Below are 23,531 nucleotides of genomic sequence, written 5' to 3'. Positions count from 1 at the left end.
GTCAGCTCTGAATGCCCTGCCCAGTTTGTGAAGTTGGGGAGGAGGGAGATGAACAGCTGGGCGCGCCTTTGAGGTCCAGGGGCGAAAGGGAGATTCTCCTCCAGAAATTTAGGGAGTTGGGCATTGCAAGAGAAGAAAAGCAAACCCTACAGACATCCGGAGCGGAGTCCCTAAGACAGTTGGATGGCACCTTGCACGCCTGCTTCCAGCTACTCCTGCAGCCAAGCTGGTACCAAACGTCTTCCTCTGCTTTCCTTTGGACCCCCATCAGCGAAGCTGGGGGTGGTGGTCTTGCCAACTGGGCAGCCCAAGGCCTCCACTGCCCTGGCTTGCACCCAGGGAGGTGGCTTTGGCATAGCTGTCAACTTTTCCCTTTCCTTGCGAGGAATCCTATTGGGAATAAGGGAATTTCCCTTAAAAAGGGGAAACGTTGAGAGCTATGGGCTTTGGTGCTGCTATGGGCTTTGGTGATTTTACTTCACCCCCGGAGGCGCGCTCCATTGTCTCTCAAGACAGATGGATGCCAAAACAGCTAACCATTAAAGGATATTTTCATAATTTCCTGCATAGGATTGGCAGCATAGAAAGGTTTTCAGTAGGCGTTCAAAGGCTGAGGCAGAAGGCACCCACTGAATCTCTGTTGTTGTTGTTGTTGTTGTTGTTGTTGTTAATAATAATAATAATAATAATAATAATAATTTATTTATATCCCACCCTTTCCAGCCGAAGCTGGGCTCAGAGCGGCTGTTGGCGGACTACTCCCCAACTGGGCTGATGATACTCAAGATGTCAGTTAGCCTTGGTGAAGACTTGATGTTTTCATCCCCCAAAAAGTTTTTGATTTGAGTTTCCATTGAAATGAGGCTGCATTTTAATGTTGTATTTTAATCTTGTTTTTAAGTTGTATTTCAATCAATTTGTTTTTATATCAATTGTTAGCCGCCCTGAGCCCGGTCTTGGCTGGGGAGAGCGGGGTATAAATAAAATTTATTGTTATTATTATTATTTCTTCTTGTCAGGTGAGCCTCATGAACTCAGAGGACAACCAGTGATGCTCCTGCAGATTTTCCCTGCCGGGTTTGTTTAGAGTTTGTTACAGGCAGACAACCTTGACAGGAGCTTGACATTGCTCTCTTCTCCTGCGAATTCCAGCAGCAGGTATGTAACTGGGCCTCGAGCAATGTGTTGGTTTCTTCCAAAAGCAAACGGGTACAAGGTAAAAAAGGTGAAAGGTAAAGGACCCCTGGATGGTTAAGTCCAGTCAAAGGAGACTATGGGGTTGCGGCATTCATCTCACTTTCAGGCCAAGGGAGCCGGTGTTTGTCCACAGACAGCTTTCCAGGTCATGTGGCCAGCAGGACTAAACCACTTCTGGCGCAACAGGATCCCGTGACGGAAACCAGAGCATACAGAAACGCTGTTTACCTTCCCGCCGCAGCGGTACCTATTTATCTACTTGCACCGGCAGGGACGCGGACTTATAAAAAATATTGGGGGGGCCCGGGAAAGCTCATGAATAATAAATAAGCTCATGAATATGCAAATAAAGTGGCGCCGCCTCCTCGTGAGCGAATAGGGGAGAGCGTGCTGCGCCTATTAATCAGCTCCAAAGGAAATTGGGTGGAGCTTTTGCTCGGGAGGGAGGGCAGGAGGCATGCAGCCCGCCCCTCCCTGTGCATTTTGGGCTGGGGGAGGGGCGGCGATGGCGCTCTGCTGGAGGGGCGCCGGAGATTATTGGGGGGGCGGAGCCCCCCCAAACGAATTTTTGAGGGGGCTCGGGCCCCCTCAAGCCCCATGGAGTCGGCGCCTATGTGCACCGGTATGCTTTCGGACTGCTAGGCTGGCAGGAGCTGGGACAGAGCAACAGGAGCTCACCCCGTTGTGGGGGTTCGAACTGCTGACCTGATGATCATCAAGCCTAAGAGGCTCAGTGGTTTAGACCACAGCGCCACCCGCTTCCCTTCCCACCTCGTGCTGCAGCCCAAGTGCTGCCAGAAGTGAGGCCTGGCATTTCCTGCAGCCCAGGGTGTCCCACTGTTATTACCGAACCATGAGGATTATTTGGCCAGATGACTCTGTGTGTAAGTTTTTCGGTCCTGTAGGAAAATACTAGGAGAGAATTTTCTTTCTTTCTTTTAGGGTCTGTTGATCTTTGAGGCGACAGCTGTGTATTTATTTCTCTGAGGAGGAGCGGGCGTTACTGGATCCAGGGCACAGAGCCTTGTGCAAGGAAGTCATGGAGGAGGAACAGGGGAGTGTAGCTTCTCTAGGTAAGAACAGCTGCTAGGTAAGTAAGCCAGCAAGCTTTTTCATACACCCCCAAGCCAAATTAGGGACTAGCCATCCCTAATGGTTGCTAATCATCCTGGCTATGTTCTGTCTCCAGTGTCTGAGGCAGTGTTCTTCTGAATGCCTAGGAATCACGAATGGGGAGAATCCAGTTGTCCTACCAAGTGAAGGAGATAACGAGGCTTTCAAGTTTTATTATAGTTTTTTGTTTTAAAAAGGGCTATCTAAGGTATCTAACTGTTGGAGATGCAATAGGGATAATGCTTCTCTAAAACATACTTTTTTCAACTGTCCTATATTGAAAGATTTTGGACAGAAGGTAACTTGTGGTTCCTGCATTGAGCAAGAGGTTGGGCTGAATGACCTTTGGAGGGGCCTTCCAACTCTAATCAGGATTCTCTCTTTTCCCTCTGCAGCAACTGGGCAGAGTAGTGAGGATTACAAAGAGCCAGTTGGGGTGTCCTTGGAACCCGTCAAGAATGAAGATGGAGAAGAGACCTTTAGGGATCAAGAAATGTGGAGGAGGCAGGGCGGAAACAAAGTAGACGTCTGTGAAATCCCTATCCAAAGAGCGCACACAGAGGAGAAACCACTGGCCTGTGGTAATAGCTTCAGTCACAGTGCAAACCTCATCTCTCATCAGAGAATCCACAAGGGAGATAGAAAAGGTAAGGGTCTGGAGTTTGGAAAGGACTTTGGTCAAAGCAAACACCAAGCTTCACACCAAGCAATTCATGGGAGAGAGAAACATCGTAAATGTCTGGAATGCGGAAAGAGCTTCAGTCGAAGCACAAACCTTACTAAACATCTAAGAACTCACACAGGGGAGAAACCATTTAAATGCCTGGAGTGTGGGAAGCACTTTAGTCAAAGCTCAAACCTGATTTCTCATCAAATAATCCACACCGGGGAGAAGCCCTATCAGTGTCTGGAGTGCGGCAAGGCCTTCAGTCAGAACACAAACCTTACCAAGCACGGGAGAATCCACACGGGGAAGAAGCCTTTCAAATGCCTGGAGTGCGGAAAGAGCTTCAGTCAAAGCTCAGACCTCATTTCCCATCAGAGAATACACACGGGCGAAAAGCCATTTAAATGTCTAGAGTGTGGGATGTGTTTCAGTCAGAGCACGGCCCTTACGAAACATGACAAAATCCACACGGGAGAGAAGCCCTACGAATGTCTGGAGTGCGGAAAGAGCTTCAGCTGGAGAAAAAACCTTACTTCACATCAAAGAATCCACACACAGGAGAGGCCGTACAAATGTCCAGAGTGTGGGAAAAGCTTCAGTCAGAGTACAAACCTTATTAAGCATGAGAGGATCCACACAGGGGAGAAACCCTATAAATGCTTGGAGTGCGGCAAGACCTTTACTGTGAGCACGAGCCTTACGTCACATCAGAGAATCCACACAGAGGGGAAGCCATATAAATGCCCCGAGTGTGGCAAGAGCTTCAGTAGGGGCACAAACCTTGAGAAGCACAAAAGAATTCATGCTGGAGAGAACCATTTAAATGTCTGGAGTGTGGAAGGAGCTTCCAGTGAAGAGATCTTCCTTCCCATCAAAGAATTCACCCAGGAGATATGCTGTTTAAATGCCTGGAGTGCAGAATGAGCTCCAATCAAGAGAACCATCTTTATATAGTAAATTTAGGAACCATTTTAATGCCTGGAACGTGGGGAAAGCTTCAGGTCAAGCACAATGCATGCTAATGATCTAAGAAACCTGGATTGTGGAAGGAGATTCAGTCAGGGCTCATCCCTTAATTTCCATCAAAATGTTCATTGCATTGAATTTTCCAAAATATATTTTTTAAAGTGTCTATTTTATTTATTCAGGGTGCTAAGGGTGTCATGGAGAGAAAACAAAAGATGGTTTTGGTTAAGAGCGGCCTGCTTTTCACGCTGTCCATATTTCTGTCGATTCTTTTGATAGATGTTCTTGTAGTTTGTTGGTAGGTGTGTGAGTGATGAAAAAGCCACAGGTGGCAAAATAAGACTGTGCTTCCTCTTTTTCCAATCTTTCCAATAAAATACTTCCAAATGTTTTTTGTTTTTGTGCTCTTCCATCTCTTAGGACTCATGTAGACGATACATTTTCCAGTTGGGCTTGGCTAGGATTTTATTTTAGACATTTCATCTGTGGGGAGCCCTCAGCCCAATGCTGGGAAAGGGGGGCTGATCCTTTCTGTCCTACTCGGCTCCCCTCCATCAGCAGCTGCCTCCCTGCCTCTTCCGGTCCCACTGGCCGCCCTTTGAGGTTGGAGGGTCTCCACGTGGGGCACATTCACCAAAGCACATTTTCCACCAATACTCCATTGCAGTCTTGCCTCCCCACTGCCTGCAAAAGATACTCACCAGATTCTTCCCTGGGTGGGAAAGACAAAGGGCTATTTCTGCTCCCTCCCCAGAGGAGGTAGCAGATCAGGAAGAGCCATAATTCCTTCTTTCCAGAGGCCTTTCTAGAAATGCAGACCTAGTCCTAGGGTCAAAGGGGGACAGACTGAAGCCTCAATGGGAAAACGACATGTGTCGCTCTCCCATCTTAGTCTCTCTCCCATCTTGATCAAGTTGCGAAAGCGTTTACACTCCCAATTCTCACTCCAGATTCAGTCATCTGGAGCCGACCCAACTCTGGTCAGTCAGTTTTATGGTGCGTACCGTATTTTTCGCTCTATAAGACGCACATTTCCCCCTCCAAAAATTAAAGGGAAATGTGTGTGCATCTTATGGAGCGAATGCAGGCTCCTTGGCTTCAGCGATAGCAATGCGAAGCCTCCGAAGCGCAGTGGGAGCGCTCCCGCTGCACTCCGGAGGCTTCGGGTTCCTTTCGCTGAAGGGTAGGTGCTCCTTCAGCTAAGGCACAGTGCCCCTTCAGCTAAGCGGGAGGAGAAATGGAAGGGGCTCCGTTTCTCCTGCCGCTTCGCTGAAGGGGAGCTGCGCAGAGAGGGGGAGAATTTTTTTTCTTGTTCTCCCCCTCTAAAATAAGGTGCGTCCTGTGGTCGGGTGCATCCTATAGAGCGAAAAATATGGTAATTCACCCCGACTTGCTTGCACAATATTTGCTGGTGGGATATAAGGCCTCACCCTTGATTCGTATGATGACATGAAGATAATGTTGGGAATCTGAATACCTGCAGCTTCACACAGAGTCAATTAGGGTTTGGCCGACAGCCAAGGCAATGTAAAGGAGTGTAATCTGCCTGGTGATACAGAGGCATGGAGACAGCTCCATGATTGGTCAAGCTCTCACGGAAATAATGATTTATGGCCTACTAACTGGAATGTGTTAGTTGGAGTGGCTAGTGTAGGAGTTGGAGGTTGAGAGTTGTGAGTCGTGTAAGAGAGAGCTAGCAAAAGATCCGTGTTCTGTTGCCAATTGCTTCCGTGGACTCTGCGCATACTCTGCTAGGTCTGGCTAAGGTCCTGCAACAAGTCAGAAAGTTGCGAAACACCAATAGATAACCTGCAGCTTTTATTTTCCCCAGTCCCATTCCTAATGTTCTTCAATCCTCCACACGGTCCTTCTGCAAAGGTAGTGACTGTATACAGGGCATACAGATTTCCTACTCAGTGATTCCAAACATAAATCTTGGCGCAGCGTCAAGGGAGCCAGGGAGCTACCAGGCTCAATTCAGCGGGTTGGTACTAGCGTATAAAGCCCTAAACTGCTTGGGATCCAAATTCCTAATTGAGCGGTACTTCCAATATGAAACATCTCGGGACCTATGATCTTTTGGTGGAGCCTGGTCGGCATTCAACCATGACAAGGCCTTCTCGGTGGTGGCCCCCCATTTACTATTTATTTACTTAATTATTTTGCATACCGCTCTTCATCTGAAGATCTCAGGGCGCTTCACGGCATAAAAATGAAGAACAAAAGCACAAAGTACAAATAAGAATAAGAATAAGAACAAAACAAGCCAATCACTCTCCCCACACAGTAGCCATAAGTCAAAGAAAGCGAAAGATCATGCAGCTCCACACAGTCATAAATCAACACAGCTCACAGTCAAATTCCTCTTTAAAAAAAAAAAAAAACTTTTAATGGAGTTTATGTTGCCTTGGATACATATTTCAAATCGATTTAATTAGTGTAGCGATTGTTAAATTCCACTTTGACTGTTGTTTTGTTTTTTCCATGTTCCAGAAGTGTGGCAAACCTTAAAGTTCCTAGACTTTATTATTGACCATTTTAATGTTTATGTAAAAATTATGCTGAAATTCTGGGTGTTTTTTTACTGTGAGGGAACACCACCAACCGCTGGTGTTTTTAGCGACTGTAGAGCTTTCTTCAGGGAACGGCTGCCCGTCATAAGGATTAAGACTAGGGCCGCATTATCTTGTGGAGAACTTTTTGAGGGCCGCGTCCCAGGAGGGGACTATAGAGTCAAGGGTTTACACCCACCCAAAGTCCTCATTATCCACCCCAAGTAACTAAGGACACCCTGCAGCCAGGAAAAAGCACTTGAGATGATGGAGAAGGGCTGACAAGGAGTGCGTGTTGGAATATTATAGAAAGAACTTGAGAATTGGTCTTGAACAGGTTCCCCACCTCAGGCCCGGTAAAGACTTTCAAAGATGGCATTTTGGTACATGTGTTAGGTCCAAGCAGAAAGACTCATACTCCGTTGTGTTTATTATTAAAGGGAACTTCCTTACAGACATACAGCAGCTACATACAATTATCTGACTTTTGGAAGACATCTGAAGGCAACCCTGTATCAGGAAATTTTTAATGTCTGTTTTGTTTTACAATTCTTTTACGTGCTGCAAGCCGCCCAGAGTGGCTGGGAAACCAAGCCAGATGGGTGGGGTATTATTATTATTATTATTATTATTATTATTATTATTATTATTAAGCCTACAGAGTCGTGGCTAGTGCAGAGTGTGAATGTCGCTAACATTTAAGGCAGGAAAAACCTAACAAGACATGGTTGGATGCTGTGCAACGGAAGTAAAGCAATGGTTTGAAATTTATTTCATCAAAGGAATGATCCAAAGGATCGTCGCCTCTGTCCCTACAAACACAGAAACACATACACACACTCTTTGAACAGATTGATCCAACAATTATTTTCACGTCAAGTAATGATCCAGGATCTATGCATTTCCTCAAGTCCAGCTCCCAGAAGGACAGGCATTTCTGACCGGTAGGTTCACCAATAAAGGTAAAAGGTAAAGGACCCCTGGACAGTTAAGTCCAGTCGCTTTCAGGCCGAGGGAGCCGGCGTTTGTCCGCCGATGGCTTTTCCGGGTCATGTGGCCAGCATGACTAAACTGCTTCTGGCACAACGAGACACCATGACGAGTGCCAGAGCACACGGAAACGCCGTTTAGATTCCTGATGCAGTGGTACCCATTTATCTATTTGTCCCGGCGTGCTTTCGAACTGCTAGGTTGGCAGGAGCTGGGACAGAGCAACGGGAGCTCACCCCGTTGCAGGGATTCGAACCACCGACCTTCTGATCGGCAAGCCTAAGAGGCTCGGTGGTTTAGACCACAGCGCCACCTGCTCCCCCTTTCCCGGTTCACCAATAATCAATGCTAGGAGACAGGAACGCAAACAATATAAATTGTAGTATACCATTTATTTAAAGAAATTGCGTACTACAGTTAATATTGTTTGCGATCCTGTCTCCACTTCCATCATTCAGCTGAGGTCCAGCTCTGAGGGCCTTTTGGCGGTTCCCTCCCTGTGAGAAGTGAGGTTACAGAGAACCAGGCACAGGGCCTTCTCAGTGGTGGCACCCGTCCTGTGGAACATCCCCACTCACACCAGATGTCAAGTAGATAAACAATATTATATGACCTTACATAGACATCTGAAAGCAGCCCAGTATTGGGAAGTTTTTAACATTTGATGTTTGATTGTGTTTTTATATTTCCCTGGAAGCTGCTCAGAGTGGCTGGGGAAACCCAGTGAGATGGGTGGGATATAAATAATAAAATTATTCTAATCCGGAATGATAAGGGGAGTTGGAGAGCCACAGGTTTTGCTGCTCCCGGGCTACAATTATTTTCCAGTTATTAAATATACCAAGAAAAAAGCACAGCAAGAACTCTGGCCAATATAAGTTTCAACAGTGGGAGTGGTCCCTACTCTCAAATCAATAGTCAATAGCAACAAAAACTAATCCATTCAAAAGTATGTATTCTGACAAGGATTACAAACTCAAATAGAGATTACAAACTACAACAGCCCTGTCCTGGTTTCTAATCCATAATTGACTTCTGACTTCTGCTCAATGATTGAGGCTGGGACTTCCATGACGGATCTCGACTAACATGAACTTTACTCATAAACTCTTATCTCTAATTCTGTGCGCTCCTGTTGTTCGGTCCCAGCGCCTGCCAACCTAGCAGTTCGAAAGCACCCCTGGGTGCAAGTAGATAAATAGGGACCGCTTACTAGCGGGAAGGTAAACGGCGTTTCCGTGTGCGGCTCTGGCTCACCAGATGCAGCTTGTCATGCTGGCCACGTGACCCGGAAGTGTTTCCGGACAGCGCTGGCCCCCGGCCTCTTGAGTGAGATGGGCGCACAACCCTAGAGTCTGTCAAGACTGGCCCGTACGGGCAGGGGTACCTTTACCTTTTACATATTTTTATGGGTTTAAGTTTGTAATCTCTGTTGGAGTTTGTAATCTCTATTTGAGTTTGTAATCCTTCTCAGAATACATACTTTTGAATGGATTAGTTTTTGTTGCTATTGACTACTGATTTGTGAGTAGGGACCACTCCCACTGTTGAAACTTACATTGGCCTGAGTTCATGGTGTGATTTTTTCTTGGTATACAATTTTTTCCAGGCCTGGAACACCTTCCGATGCAGCCAAACTGGACCAAAATAAAAATGGCTCTCTCTGCCACGCCCCACACCTTCTTTGTAAAAAGAAGGTGGGCTTTCTGGTATGGCTTTACTCCACAGTAGTCTCCCTTTCTTGGTCTCGTAAGAAACTAGGCCAAGCAGAAGGCTTTCCCAGAGGAGGATTGTTCTGTGGGCGGCCTGTCCGCAGCGTGGTTCCTGCGGTGGCGGACCAGGTGTGATTTGCTGATGAAGCCCTTCTCGCAGACGGCACACTTGTAGGGCTTCTCGCCCGTGTGGGTCCTGCCGTGGGCCAGGAGGTTGGAGGTGCTGCTGAAGCTCTTTCCGCAGGCGCAACACCGATAGGGCTTCTCCCCGGTGTGGGTCCTCTCATGGAGGATGAGGTGGGAGCTCTGGATGAAGCTCTTGCCGCAGAAGGAGCAGGCGTAGGGTTTCTCTCCCGTGTGGGTCCTCTCGTGCGTCACCAGGTGCGACCGGCGGCTGAAGGCCTTTCCGCAATAACCACACTGGTATGGCTTCCCGCGGAAGTGCGGGCTGTGTCTCCGGAGACCCTCCTTGCAACCGAGTTGCGTCCCGTCCTCGCACGGGTAGGCCGACTCCTGGATTTCGACTGCTTCGTACTTCACAAACTCCGAATCGAAGCTTTCGCCAGATCTGCCGTCTGAGCCTTGAGGCTGCCGCCGCAGTGGGGTTTGATCAAGAGAGATCTCGCTCGTCCCGCAGGGAACAGATTCCCCCACCCGATTCCCCGGCCAGCTCGCCTGTGGCCTCTTTGGTTCGCCCTGACCCTCCGAGGTTTTGCCCTCTTTGCAAACCCGGGCGACGCTTTCTGTGATGGATGGTTCCACGTTGTCACGGCTTTCCTGGGGACGGTTTTGCCCGTCGCACTCACCCACTTGCATGTAATCTGTTGAAATTGTTAAAAGAATGTTGATGTGATTAATAAGAATCATAAGCGTTTTATGATTTATACCCCGCCCATGTGGCTCGGTTGACCCATTCACTTGGGGCAGCTTTTAACACATATAAAAACGTAAATGTTGATGGCCTATTTCAACTCTGCTGGATTTACTCAAAACCTGCTAAGCTATGTCTTTGTCTATAAAAAGTATAGGTAAAGGTACCCCTGCCCGTACGGGCCAGTCTTGACAGACTCTGGGGTTGTGCGCCCATCTCACTTAAGAGGCCGGGGGCCAGCGCTGTCCGGAGACACTTCCGGGTCACGTGGCCAGCGTGACAAGCTGCATCTGGCGAGCCAGCACAGCACACGGAACGCCGTTTACCTTCCCGCTGGTAAGCGGTCCCTATTTATCTACTTGCACCCGAAGGTGCTTTCGAACTGCTAGGTTGGCAGGCGCTGGGACCGAACGACGGGAGCGCACCCCGCTGCGGGGATTCGAACCGCCGACCTTTCGATCGGCAAGTCCTAGGCGCTGAGGCTTTAACCCACAGCGCCACCCGCGTCCCACGTCTTTGTCTATACTGCTTCTTAAAATATTCAGTAAACATTATCCATTGATCCTTATTGATTTTTCTAATGTTCCTTGTAAGCCGCTCAGAGGTTACATGACAATTAAGCGGAATATAAATTTTGTTGATTGAAATTAATTATAAATAAACAAATAAATCAAATTCTATGTTGGATTGCTATGTTTTGAAACAATTTCTTCCTATTTGATTGTTATTGTTAATGGTTTATTGATTCGCATTTTTGTTGTTCTTTCGCAAGACATTTGGAGTGTTTTTTATTTGAAATGGGAAAGCAGCACACAAATCAAAAATTTAAATCATGGTGATCGTTGAAAAGAATTGACAACCAAACAGGGTGACCGGGTAACGGGACCCAACTCTCATTTCGTGGTCTATTCCATTGACTATAGGTGTGGGAGAAAGACAGAAAGGTCTTTCCATTCTTCTGCTGGAAGAACAGAAACATTTGTCTCCTCTCTTTGAAAATTTTCCTTCTCAGCTGCTCATGACAAGGATTCCCTAATTAAGCGTTTGCTTACCCCCATCTACTCCTCCTCCCACCCCAGTCCCTTTTCCTTTTGTGCCACACCTTTTTGACTGCAAGCCTGAGATTGGGTATCCTCCTTACCTCGTGAGCTCGCGTCTCCAGAGCCGGCCTCCTCCTTCGCTCCCCTCTCCTGCTGCCTCTGCCCCGTGTCGGTCAGAACCTGTGCCGGTTCGGAGAAACCGTAACCATCCTCCTCAAAGGCTGCCTGCATCTGGAACGACAATAAGTAACCAAACAAACCCCTGTGTTGCAAAGAGAACGTCAGCAATATCTAGGCAACACGATGACCATGTACATATGCAATAGACAATCTTTATAGAATTCCTTTAAACCATAACAAGTACAAAATGAAATCTTTAGTCTCAAAGTCTCTGAAAATCTTTAAATGAAGCGAGGTACCAGACTTTGTACGATGAAAGACAAGCTGTGAAGCTTTGTGTATTCAGCAAATATGATGTCCAACACTGAAGAGTGATTCCGGATATCGACTACTGTCTCGTAGAATTCTTTGTCAGCATGGTGGGAGGATACAGAATTGCTTCATAAACTGAAAATATTTCCCCCCCATAAACTGAAATATTTGTAAAAAATATATATGCAGGGATCGAACCTGCAACCTTGGTGTGAGCTTTCTGAGTATACCATTGTCAAATAACACCCTATGTTGCTACGTGGACACCATCGAGATACATGCAGGGCTGGTCCCAGGATGCCTTGCAGCAGTTCCCCTTCCTCACCCCACATTTTGTCACTCTGGCCCTCAAAGCTCTCCGCAACAACAGCCTCACCTGTTTCTGCGGCCTCTCAGCCTCTCGCTGCCTCAGCAAGAACTCCTCCGCCAGAGCCACCGCCTGGGAGCACGTTTCAGGCCCAACCTCCCTCACCCATCCCTGGACCTCGGGCGGCAAGACGGCCAGAAGCTGCTCCAGAATTAGCAGCTCCAGAATCTGCTCCTTGCTGTTCCTCTTCACTTTGAGCCACCGGTGGCAGACGTCTCGCAGGCGGCTGTAGGCCCCTCTCGGCCCCTCGGCCTCCTGGTAGCAGAAATGCTGGAAGCGGTGGCACCACCGCTCCCGGGCCAGGGCGTCCCGGCGCAAGATGGCTGCCTTCACTTTCCCATAATCCTCTCTGTCCCCAGCTTCCAAGCTGCCGAAGGCCTGCTCCGCTTCTCCACTGAGTGCTGGCAGGAGTCGGGCCGCCCACTCCTCCTGGGGCCACCGACAGGCTTTGGCCACTTGCTCGAAGGAGGCCAGAAAGCCCTTGGCATCCTCCCAGGGGGTAGGCTCTTCTAGTGGGATCTCCCAGTGCGTGTGGTGGGACTCCACCATCTTCAGGAACTCCTGCCACTGGGATTCCCAGTGCTGAAGAAGCCCTGTGCCCGACTCCTGCTTCACCTTCTCTCCCGATACCCTGGATACAATGTCCCCCATCCTCCCAGTCCGGAAAGCACAAAGGTCTCTCCCTCCTTCAATGAATTCCTCCCTTGTTGTAGCACCACCATGGTCTTGGTCTTCCGTTTTCAGGCCTGTGAGTGGCCACGGCTTGAGCGCAGCCTGGACCACGTCCTCTGGCTCGTTCTTCCTTCGACCCGCGTCCATCTCCTCTCTCCCTTTCTCTCCCAGAGCTCCCAGACGCCAGCCGTGGGTGGCAAAGCTTCAACTCCAGGGCTTCCTCCCTCGGTGGTCCAGCCTGGCAAAGCCTATTAAGATCCTCCGTTAACCGTCCGTTCGACGCTCAATGTCAAATCAGACTCTGAAGCGTGCTAGGCAGCAGCGAACGCCCAGCTGAAACACACAACGAAAGTGTGTTAAAATGGGGAAATACAGTGGTACCTCAGGTTACAGACGCTTCAGGTTACAGATTCCCCTAAACCAGAAATAGTACCTCAGGTTAAGAACCTTGCTTCAGGATGAGAACAGAAATCGTGCTCCAGTGGTGCAGTGGCAGCAGGAGGCCCCATTAGCTAAAGTGGTACCTCAGTTTAAGAACAGTTTCAGGTTAAGAATGGACCTCCAGAACAAATTAAGTACTTAACCCGAGCTACCACTGTATCCAAGATGTGAAAAAGAGTCCTTTGGGCTCTGCCCAACGCCATCGGGCACTGAACTGGGCCAGTTGATCATTACGAAAAGTAACTTTTTAAATGAATTGGCACCTGGGTTTGCTATCCCTGCTCACTCTTGGTCCCTTCCCCTTTGCGGAGACTTGCTTTTATTGATTGCATTGGAGGAGGGCGGGGGAAGATGTTCTGGCTAAATATTTGAAAGAACCTCCTGGAACAGCCTCCCTCGGAAGGTGGTGGACTCCACTTCATTGGAGACTTTACAAAAGATGCTGGCTGGCCATGGGTCTGGGGTGCTTCAGCTGTGATTATTGTGTTGCCCCGGGGGGTTGGAATAATGACCCCTTGGGTCCCTACGATCCTATGACCTTGGGACTGCAGGGGCGATCAATTCCGGACTGACTCCGGATCAGGCAGCTTCAGCATCAGCAACCATAATGCAGAACCGCATCGTGCAGAAATCTCTTTCTCTCTGCCCCGCAGAAACCAATGCCTTGCCCATCATTTTTGCAAAAAGCAACACAGAAGAAGCCTGTGTTTGCATTTAGAACCCAGGGCAGGCTGCCTCTCCCTCCTTCCACCCTCCCCTTCCAGGCAGGGATTCCCCAGCCTCTGCGCGCGTGCAAAGTGCGCCCTTGCCACTTACCCAAGATCCTCCTCCCTCTCCCCAAAAAATAAACCGGGTCGCCCTGCCCAGGTTGCACCAGCTCCTGGGGAAAAAGTGCATTCAAAAGAGACCCGTTTCCGGGACGGGGGAAAACACTGCGAGAAGAGAGATGCTCCCTTCTAGGACGAGCGGGCTCTGTGGTTGCCACCCTTTCCCTGGGCGCAGATTGTTGTTGTTTAGTCGTGTCCGACTCTTCAGAGCACGCCAGGCACCCCTGTCTTCCAGAACACTGTCCAACCCTCTCATCCTCTGTCGTCCCCTTCTCCTTGTGCCCTCCATCTTTCCCAACATCAGGGTCTTTTCCAGGGAGTCCTCTATTCTCATGAGGTGGCCAAAGTCTTGGAGCCTCAGCTTCAGGATCTGTCCTTCCAGTGAGCACTCAGGGCTGATTTCCTTCAGAATGGAGAGGTTTGATCTTCTTGCAGTCCATGGGACTCTCAAGAGTCTCCTCCAGCACCAGAATTCAAAAGCATCAATTCTTCGGTAATCAGCCGTCGTTATGGTCCAGCTCTCACTTCCATACATCACTACTGGGAAAACCATAGCTTCGCCGAGGAATTGATGTTTTTGAATTATGGTGCTGGAGGAGACTCTTGAGTGTCCCATGGACTGCAAGAAGATCAAACCTCTCCATTCTGAAGGAAATCAGCCCTGAGTGCTCACTGGAAGGACAGATCCTGAAGCCGAGGCTCCAATACTTTGGCCACCTCATGAGAAGAGAAGACTCCCTGGAAAAGACCCTGATGTTGGGAAGGAGAAGGGGATGACAGAGGACGAGATGGTGGGACAGTGTTCTCGAAGCTACCAGCATGAGTTTGACCAAACTGCGGGAGGCAGTGGAAGACAGGAGGGCCTGGCGTGCTCTGGTCCAGGGGGTCACGAAGAGTCGGACACGACTAAATGACTAAACAACAACAATGTGTCGGACACAATATGTATTATTATTATTATTATTATTATTATTATTATTATTATTATTATACCACCCTATACCTGCAGGGCGGTTCACAGAATACTTTTCAAAGGTCTCCAACTGTCAAACTGCCAAAGAATTTGTTGCTGCTCTAATCCTTTGACCAAAATAACGGCCATGATCTCTGAGCCATCTCTTCCATTGCTCTCAGCTGGATCACTACCCTCCCATCAGATGTCAATGAGATAAATAACTACACAACTTTTAGAAGACACCTGAAGGCAGTCCTGTATCAGGAAGCTTTTCAATGTTTGACATTTTATTGTGTTTTTATATGTGTTGGAAGCTATACAGAGTGGCTGGGGCATTCACTTTTCTATCTGTTTTTAAACTAAATTACATTTCTTCTGTGTTTTGAACTATCCTGTGAGGAGAAGACCGCGGTGGGGTGTTAGTAGTCGTAATAACGATGATAAAATATAAATAATCATCATCTCCGGATATGAAGACCAAATCTGGCACGATGGTTCCTGAGGTCAAGGAGCAAGGATTCAACTAAGATGCCATTTTGAATCAAGATGGCAGGCCGAACCTTTCAAAACTGTGATTTTTAACCAACTTGTGCATGGTGGGTCCTGAGATCAAGCAACAGTTGTTTTTTTACTATGTTTGGACACAATTGGACACCATTTTGAATCAAGATGGCAGGCTGCACCTTTCAAAACTGTGCTGGTTTTAACCGCCTGTTTAACAATCTGCTCCTTCATCAAATGCTGCCTGTGGGGAGCAGAAAAAGTAAGAGAAGTGGTGCAAGGCCCCCACATTGGCACAGCTGAGACCCACATTTTGGTGCCTTCTCTCCTTGAGCTTTCCTACCCTAGCTGGTCAGGACAACTTTGAACTATGAACTTGAACCCCGGATATATTTTTATTTCCTCCTCCCTCCCAATCTATTTTCCTTTTGTGTCGTGTCTTTCCAGATTGTGACTCTGAGGGCAGGGACTTTTTGTGATTAGTAATCAGCTCTGGGGGTCTTTTTTTAGCCACCCAATGAGAATTTGGAAAGGATATGGTTGCTGACAGCTACTAGACAGCTACGATGGTGATGTTTTCCATCCATTGTTGCCCCTGAATGCCTGTTGCTGGAAACCACAGGAAGAGAGAGCGCTGGTGATTATCTGTTCCTTACCAAGATGTCAACCAAACGCAAAGCTCTCCCGTGCAGTTCAGACTTTTTATTATTCAAATTTGTTACCGAAGTCTGGGTGACTCTCACACAAACATCCCCCCGCAGAAGAGAAATCTACAGCCTCATTTGCACCCCTGTCACCTCAACTTATAGTCCGCCAGGTGGGTCCTGAGATCAAGCAGCAGTTGTTGTTGTTTTTTATTACGTTTGGACACATTTGGGTACCATTTTGAATCAAGATGGCAGGCTGCACCTTTCAAAACTGTGCTGGTTTTAACCACCTATTTCAAAACTGAACTCTTGTGGGGTTTTTTTTTAGTTTCCTAGAACACCATTGTCAGGGCCGCCTCAGGTCCCAGCTCACAAGAGACCAACGCCAAGTCCACTTTATTTACAAAAGTCTTTATTGAAGTACATTGTTTGTTCCACAGCCGAGGCGCGCAGCCCCACGTCTGTTACGCTTAGACCGCTGAAGTCCCCTCTGAATCAGTCCCGCCTCTACACCAGTTTAAGAGGCTTGTGCTAGTCCACCTCTTCCTGTCCTTCCTTTTCCGCAGGGTCTTTCTGCCCCCCTGGGTTCCTTCCCTCCTGCTTTCCCCTGACGCTGAGTCCCCAGACGCCTGCTCCCCCCTCCTCCGTGCTTTGGGACCAGGCTCCTCCTCCGGGCTCTCCGCATTTCCGCGCGCCTCCACATTTGAACTTGGCGCGCGTTCGCTACCCCTGACCTTCCTCTTGACAGTTACACTACTCTCTGTACTACTCTCCGCCCCTTCCGGCAGGACGCCTTGCCCCGATCTCCTTCCCCTCTCTGCTTCCTGCTCTGCTTCGTCTGTCACACTGGGAACTCCACCCTCTTCACTCCGTTCCGGCGGGGAAGCCGGCCCCGATCTCCAACTCCCACTCGGGGTTTCCCTGCTGCTCCCCTGCTCCTGACGAGTCCCCCCGTGGCTCCCCTTGGCCTGACCAGGGGCGCCCCCTTTTGGGAATCCTCCGATTCACTTGAAAGACTCATGGAAACCCTCAAGTCATTGTCATCCTCCTCCTCCTCGTTCCGGGATTCTTCCCCCTCGCTCTCAGTCTCCTCCCTCATCTGTGCCTCTCTCCCTGAACCCCTGACAACCATTATGATATATGAAACTGCTAAAATGAGGTAAAATGAAAATCAGCTGGGGGGGGACTTGGGGAAGCTCACCTAATGTTTAGAAAAAATGTGGATAAGACAAGAATTTGTATTGTTTGTATTTCTGTTTGTATTGTTTATTTGTGTTATAAAATGAATAAAAAAAATTTGAGGGGGGGAACGGAACTTGAAAGCAGGAAACAAAGTTTAAAAAACAGAACGGAAACATGTGACGTCATAACTACCTTGGCGGAGGTCCACAAACTACCTCATAAAACGTAATTGGGAACACGGTTTTCATTCCTCAGCTCACGCTCAGACTTTCCCCGTATTAATAATAATAATAATAATAAATTTTATTTATATCCCGCCCTCCCCAGCCGAAGCTGGGCTCAGGGCGGCTAACAACAATCAAAATAATCCGACATTCTGAAACATTCATTATAAAATTAATTAAATCGAATTAATGGCAACCATCAAGCCAAATTCTGTGCAGATTGCCGATTGCCAGAGGAGGGGGTCAGGCTGCGCCCTGACCAAAGGCCTGGTGGAACAGCTCTGTCTTGCAGGCCCTGTGGAAGGATGTCAGGTCCTGCAGGGCCCTAGTCTCTTGTGACAGAGCGTTCCACCAGATTGGAGCCGCGACCGAGAAGGCCCTGGCTCTAGTTGAGGCCAGCCTAACCTCTTTGTGGCCTGGGATCTTTAGGATGTTTTTATTTGCAGACCGTAGATTTCTCTGTGGGACATACCAGGAGAGGTGGTCCCGTAGGTACGAGGGTCCTAGGCCGTATAGGGCTTTAAAGGTTAAAACCAGCACCTTAAACCTGATCCTGTACTCCACCGGGAGCCAGTGCAGCTGGTATAATACCGGATGGATATGATCTCGCAGCGAAGACCCCATAATGAGTCTCGCCGCGGCATTCAGCACCCGCTGGAGTTTCTGGGTCAGTCTCAAGGGCAGCCCCACGTAGAGCGAGTTACAATAATCCAGTCTGGAGGTGACCATCGCGTGGATCACAGTGGCTAGGTCAGGGCGAGAGAGATAAGGAGCTGGTACGATTTCTCTCCCACATGGGTCCTTCGGTGCCTCTTGAGGTGAACGTTCTGACTGAACCTTTTCCCACAGTCCATGCAGTCGTACGGTTTCTCCCCGGTGTGGATCCTTTGGTGGCGGTTGCGGTCCGAGCTGCAACTGAATCTTTTCCCGCAGTCCAGGCACTCATAAGGCCTCTCCCCGGTGTGCATTCTCTGATGAATGACGAGGTCCGAGCTATAGAGGAAGCATTTCCCGCAGGCCAGGCACTTGTACAGTTTTTCCTGCGTGTGGATCCTCTGGTGGCGGTTGCGGTCGGAGCCTCGGCTGAATCTCTTGCCGCAGTCGGGACATTCGTAGGGCCGCTCGCCGTGGTGGATGACGAGGTCGGAGCTGTAAAGGAAGGACTTCCCGCAAATCAAACATTTGTTCTGCGGTTTTCCTCCCACATGGGCTCTTTGGTTGACAAGGAGGCCTGGACTTTGGCCGAAGCTTTTCCCACAAAATGTGTTTTGCCTCTTGCCAGCGCAGACTTCCTTACGGTCCGCGGTTTCGCTGAAGTCCTTGCCATCACCCTCGAAGGAACTAGACTCGCGGGCTCCTTCTGCTTCGTGGCCTTGACTTCGCCATTCATGACTCTCTGGGGAATTTTCTTGTTCACCACACGAGGAAAAGTTCTCCTCCTCTGCTCTCCCTCCGGAAAACCCCTCACCATCTTCAGGTGTGTATCTCTCTCCCTCAGGTATGCCCACCCACCTTTTACCTGCTGAATAAATGAGAAAAAGAAGGTTATTTCTCTTACTTCTCTTAATTTGATTTCTTCACCCTAACATCCCTCAGTGGACTACAGAAATTTAAAATTCAGTACCAAATTATTGAAGGTTATTCACCAAAGCCAGACTAAAAGTATTTCCTTCTGCAGTGTTGGATGGCAGATTGAGAGGAGTTCCCTACCAGGACAGACTTTGCTCGTGTGCCCAAGACATCGCTTCTATAAAACATATTTTGCTGCACTGTGCGAAATACGAGCAAGCCAGGGCTGAACTGATATTACCCTTCCTGGGAAAATCAGAGGCTCACTATGTCAGGTTCCTATTGGAAGACCGGACAAACGCTAGAACATTAGCAGTGGCAAAGTTTTTATTGGTGGTTGCAAGAACCAATGATCCCTGTCTTTAAGTCTGAACAAAATGCTTGTTTAACCTGGAGGTAGGCTGTCTGAATTGTGCATTGCTTTGTAACGATTTGTTGGGTCTCTGGACCACAATAAAGAAATAAAAAATGCTAAAAGCAGTTCAAAACAATTTACAGTCACAGCAATTGGCTGTGACCTGAAAAACGTGTCTCTCGGATCATAGAGTTGGAAGGGACCCGGGGGTCATCTAGTCCAACCCCCTGCAATGCAGGAATCTCAGCTCAAGCATCCATGGCAGATGCCCATCCAACTCCTTTCCTGCAACTTGAAGCCATTGGTTCGAGTCCTACCTTCCAGTGCAGGACGAAACAAGCTTGCTCCATTCTCCAGATCCTTCAGATCTTTGAAGATGGCTACCATATCTCCTCTCAGTCTCCTCTTTTGCAGGCTAAACATACCCAGCTCCTTCAACCGTTCCTCACAAGGCTTAGCTTCTAGACCCTTGATCATCCTAGTTGCCCTCCTTTACACACGCGAAGCCAAAGTGGTTGTGTCTTCAGCATGTGACGGGAACAACACAACGAAGGTGCATGATCCAGGGGCACAACTCTAAATCTGGCCCTGCTTACCCGCCAGTTGGGCCTCGCTTGTATCTTCCTGCTTGGCCTCCACGTATAGGGGTCTCTGTTTGACATCGGACGGCACCCGGTCTTCCTCAGAGACATCTGCGGCGGCCTCCTCAAATCCCACCTGCGACATCAGGAAGGAACCCCGTCAGGACAGAGCAATAGGGCAAGGAGGGAGAGGCCTGGGCAGAAAACCCAGAGCCTCCCTCAAACCCCACCCTGAAGCCATCACCCAGCCATACCCTCCAACGTTCCTTAGATGAAAAGAGGGGCATTTCTCTCTCCCCACTCAAATGACCCTCCTCAACCCCAACCACCATTTTTGTTCCCCAACCCATCCCGGCAGAGCATTTCCACCACGACCACACCAATGGGACGCAGCAAAAACGCCCCCTGAGAAAAACCCTTAATCCCGGCTTTATTTTATTTTATTTTTTGGTTGATTGACAAAAAATAGAAGCACACGCCAATGAATACATTTTAGAAAGGGGCAAGATTAGATGCGGACGCACAAATCGCTTTTTTTCAAATGCAGCGGAACCTCAGTTTCCGAACATAATCTGTTCCTGAAGACCGTTTGACTTCAGAAACGTTCGACAACGGAGGCGCAATGGGCGGTCAGTAAAATCCATTGAAAAAACAGAGAAATGTGACTCAGAAGCCGTTCGACTTCCCAGGCGTGTTCAAAAACGAAAACAATTACTTCCAAGTTTTCGGTGTTCGGGTTCAGAATCGTTCAGCATCCGATACGCTCGAAAACTGAGGTTCCACTGTACAGTGGTACCTCAGGTTACATACGCTTCAGGTTACAGCCTCCGCTAACCCAGAAATAGTGCTTCAGGTTAAGAACTTTGCTTCAGGACCAGAACAGAAATTGTGCAGCAGGAGGCCCCATTAGCTAAAGTGGTGCTTCAGGTTAAGAACAGTTTCAGGTTAAGTACGGACCTTCGGAACGAATTAAGTACTTAACCTGAGGTACCACTGCACAAAAACCAAGATTCCTTGTGCTATGCTCCACTCCCCCTTTCTTCTTTCCCAGCGTGGCCTTGTCCTCTGCCTGCCCCTCAGAGCTGGTGCGTCAAACAGGGCCTCAGTGGTGGTGGCCTCTCCTCCTCGCCCGCTATCCAGCAGCCACTAGCAGCTGCCCAAGGGAGGAGGCTGGTAGCAGCGGCTGTGGAGAGGACATGGAGAGGCAACAGGATGCCCTCTCGCAGCTGCCATCGCTTGGGACAAGTGCCGGCTCATACTATTCCCTGATCTCGGCACTGGCAGCGGAATTAGGGACACTCTGGGATCAAATCAGAAGCTGGGATGGCTTTCATAATTCCAGAACTGTCATTGGAGACAAGGGACACTTGGGGAGTATGCCTAGAAGAGCACAGGAATCATAGAGTTGGAAGGGATCCCGAGGGTCATCTAGTCCAACCCCTTGCAACGCAGGAATCTTTTGCCCCAAAACGGGACTTGAACCCGCAACCCTGAGATTAAGTGTTTCACTGAGTGAGCTAGGGGCATAGAATCGGACTTCCACTCCTTAATCAGCATGAAACGGACAGGCTTCGCTCTCTTGGTTAACAACCCAGGGAGTGGCAGGATCAGCCCCACAGGAGCCCCCCGGCAACACAGCCCCAAGGCGCATGTGAGCGGCGCCGCGCCACTGCCTCACCAGCTGCTCCTGCCCCTCAGCTTCCCGTTGCGCCTGGAGGTATTCCTCGGCCAGGGCCACTGCCTGGGAGCAGCTATTAGGCCCGGCCTCCCTGATCCAGCCCTGGACCTCGGGCGGCAGGATAGCCAGGAACTGCTCCAGGATCAGCAGCTCCAGAATCTGCTCCTTGGTGTGCCGGTCCACTTTTAACCACCCACGGCAGAGCTCCTGGAGGCGGCCATAGGCCTCCCTCGGCCCCTCGGCCTCCTGGTAGCAGAAGCGGTGGAAGCGCTGCCGCTGCTTCTCCTGGGCGGTGGTGTCCCCGCGCAAGATGGCCGCCTTCACTTTCCCATAATCCTCTCTGTCGCTGGCCTCCAGGCTGCCAAAGGCCCGCTCGGCCCCTCCTCGGAGGGCTGGCAGCAGCCTGGCCGCCAACTCTCCCTTGGGCCACTGGCAGGCCTCGGCCACCCGCTCGAAGGAGGTCAGAAAGCCCTTGGCATCGTCCCATGGGGCCGCCTCGCCGTGCAGATATGGGGCGCCCGATCCGGGCAGAGGAGACTCCATTGTCTTCAGGAACTCCTGCCACTGGACCTCCCAGTGGTGAAGGAGAAGACCTTTGCCAGGTTCCTGCTTGACCTTTGGCTGCGCAACTGTCCAACACAAAGGCTCCCCGATACTTGTGGCCGGGACGAGCTGGGGGGCTTTTCCTGCCCTCTGCGAACTCTCGGCTGCCGAGTCTTGCTCCTCCATTTTCATCCCTTCCTGATCTCCACAGGGATGGCTTCCGAGGATCAAAATGTTCAGAGGAGAACTAGGACGGGAGAGGAGGAGATATTGGCGGTCCCAAAACCTAGAACCCAGAAGGAAAGACGGGAAACATGGGTGTTAAATCAAAGAGTTATAATTTTGAGGCTACCGCACAGTACGCGGCCTCAGATCTGGGGCTGATTCCGCAAGAGAAGTGTCCCGCTTTTTAAATAAGGTATAAGCAGATCCCTTTCCAGTTCAGACCAAACGAATGAGTCTGATCCTCTTTTCAAAGCTGTCTGTGTTGGGGACGCTCATTGGAAAGTTAGCCTTGGTGAAGACTTAACGTTTTCATCCCCAAAAGGTTTTGATTTGAGTTTCCATTGAAATGAGGCTGTATTTTAATGTTTTAATGTTGTATTTTAATCTAGTTTTTAAATTGTATTTGTTTTTATATTGGGTGTTAGCTGCCCTGAGCCCGGTCTTGGCTGGGAGGGCGGGGTATAAATAAAATTTATTATTATTATTGTCTCCTGTGGAGGGGAGTTCCAGGGGTTAACGATGCGCTGCTATGCGGTTTGGTCTCTGATGCTCTGCAGAAGCCCCACGAGCACATCGCTCAAACAGGCAGGCCCCCTTCGTTTAAGGAGGCTTCCTGCCCCATGCCGTCCCCCTGTCCTACCGCCCCTCCCCAGTACCCCATAGAAAAGCGCTGTCCACGTACCCTTTGACCCAGCTTGCTCAAAGGGTTTGCTTCTTCTGGAAGGGGGAAACCAGCAGCAGAGAGACCCCCAGCTGCTACCCAGAGGAGGGAGAGCGATTGTAAAAGCAGGTCTTTCTTTCTCCTTCAGCAATTCCCTGCCTCTCCACCTCCATGCCCCAGTCTAGCACACTGTCCTCCTGTCTTCTCCTCTCCTTTCCTCCTCCTTTTATGCCAGCTGCAAAGGAAATTCAAAACCAAGGCCCACCCCCTAACCAGGGAGGAAAAACCCTTCCTGGCTTTCACAAGCCTGCCCCCTCCTGCAACTCTAGCCATTGCAGCTCTGTGGGTTTAACTCTTCAGCTGCACAAATCCTTGCAGAATTGCAGCATTGGAAGGGACCCGAGGGTCATCTAGTCCAACCCCCTGCAATGCAGGAATTTTTCACCCGACATGGGGCTGGAACCCACGTCCCTGAGATTCAGAGTCTCATGCTATGCCATCTGAGCTATCTTAGGTGCAGCCTTATTAGAAACAGTGCACTATTATTATTATTATTATTATTA

General features: G+C 49.3%; 3 protein-coding genes across 3 annotated transcripts in view; 1 reads left to right on the top strand and 2 right to left on the bottom strand.

Annotated features, from left to right (window-relative positions):
- The window catches only part of LOC114592239 (uncharacterized), a 41,873-nt gene extending 28,928 nt beyond the window's left edge, over nt 1-12,945 (bottom strand). The window contains exons 1-3 of the mRNA XM_077923623.1: nt 11,917-12,945; nt 11,210-11,339; nt 9,324-10,018 (exon numbers count right to left, since the gene is read on the bottom strand). Of these exons, the coding sequence (XP_077779749.1) occupies nt 9,324-10,018; nt 11,210-11,339; nt 11,917-12,726 (1,635 nt within the window). The 5' untranslated portion in view covers nt 12,727-12,945. The remainder of the gene's footprint in view (nt 1-9,323; nt 10,019-11,209; nt 11,340-11,916) is intronic.
- On the top strand, nt 1,877-4,334 carry LOC114592322 (uncharacterized). Its single transcript, XM_077923339.1, has 2 exons — nt 1,877-2,270; nt 2,706-4,334. The coding sequence occupies exons 1-2, from the start codon at nt 2,237-2,239 to the stop codon at nt 3,899-3,901; spliced, it is 1,230 nt and encodes a 409-aa protein (XP_077779465.1). The 5' UTR covers nt 1,877-2,236; the 3' UTR covers nt 3,902-4,334.
- Nucleotides 12,946-16,346: 3,401 nt separating the features above from the next.
- Nucleotides 16,347-23,102, bottom strand: LOC114592243 (zinc finger protein 174-like). The gene is made up of 4 exons (XM_077923622.1): nt 22,990-23,102; nt 21,540-22,368; nt 19,860-19,997; nt 16,347-18,927 (listed from the first exon to the last, which is right to left on the bottom strand). Exons 2-4 carry the CDS (start codon nt 22,272-22,274, stop codon nt 18,103-18,105), a joined length of 1,698 nt encoding a protein of 565 aa, XP_077779748.1. The 5' UTR covers nt 22,275-22,368; nt 22,990-23,102; the 3' UTR covers nt 16,347-18,102.
- Nucleotides 23,103-23,531: the final 429 nt, after the last annotated feature.

The sequence above is a fragment of the Podarcis muralis genome, chromosome 2 (assembly GCF_964188315.1).
Source record: "Podarcis muralis chromosome 2, rPodMur119.hap1.1, whole genome shotgun sequence".
Classification (NCBI taxonomy): Eukaryota; Metazoa; Chordata; class Lepidosauria; order Squamata; family Lacertidae; genus Podarcis; species Podarcis muralis.
The sequence above is the reverse complement of the archived record's forward strand: the minus strand, read 5'-3'. Positions and strand labels throughout refer to the sequence as shown.

Excerpts from the sequence above, each read along its gene's own strand:
- LOC114592322 (XM_077923339.1), top strand. The coding sequence starts at position 2,237 with ATGGAGGAGGAACAGGGGAGTGTAGCTTCTCTAG. Across the intron at positions 2,271-2,705 it reads GGGGAGTGTAGCTTCTCTAG|CAACTGGGCAGAGTAGTGAG; the intron begins GTAAGAACAGCT and ends TTCCCTCTGCAG.
- LOC114592243 (XM_077923622.1), bottom strand. The coding sequence starts at position 22,274 with ATGAAAATGGAGGAGCAAGACTCGGCAGCCGAGAGTTCGCAGAGGGCA. Across the intron at positions 19,998-21,539 it reads CTGAGGGGCAGGAGCAGCTG|GTGGGATTTGAGGAGGCCGC; the intron begins GTGAGGCAGTGG and ends CTGATGTCGCAG. Across the intron at positions 18,928-19,859 it reads CGGGTAAGCAGGGCCAGATT|CAAATTAAGAGAAGTAAGAG; the intron begins TAGAGTTGTGCC and ends GGGTGAAGAAAT.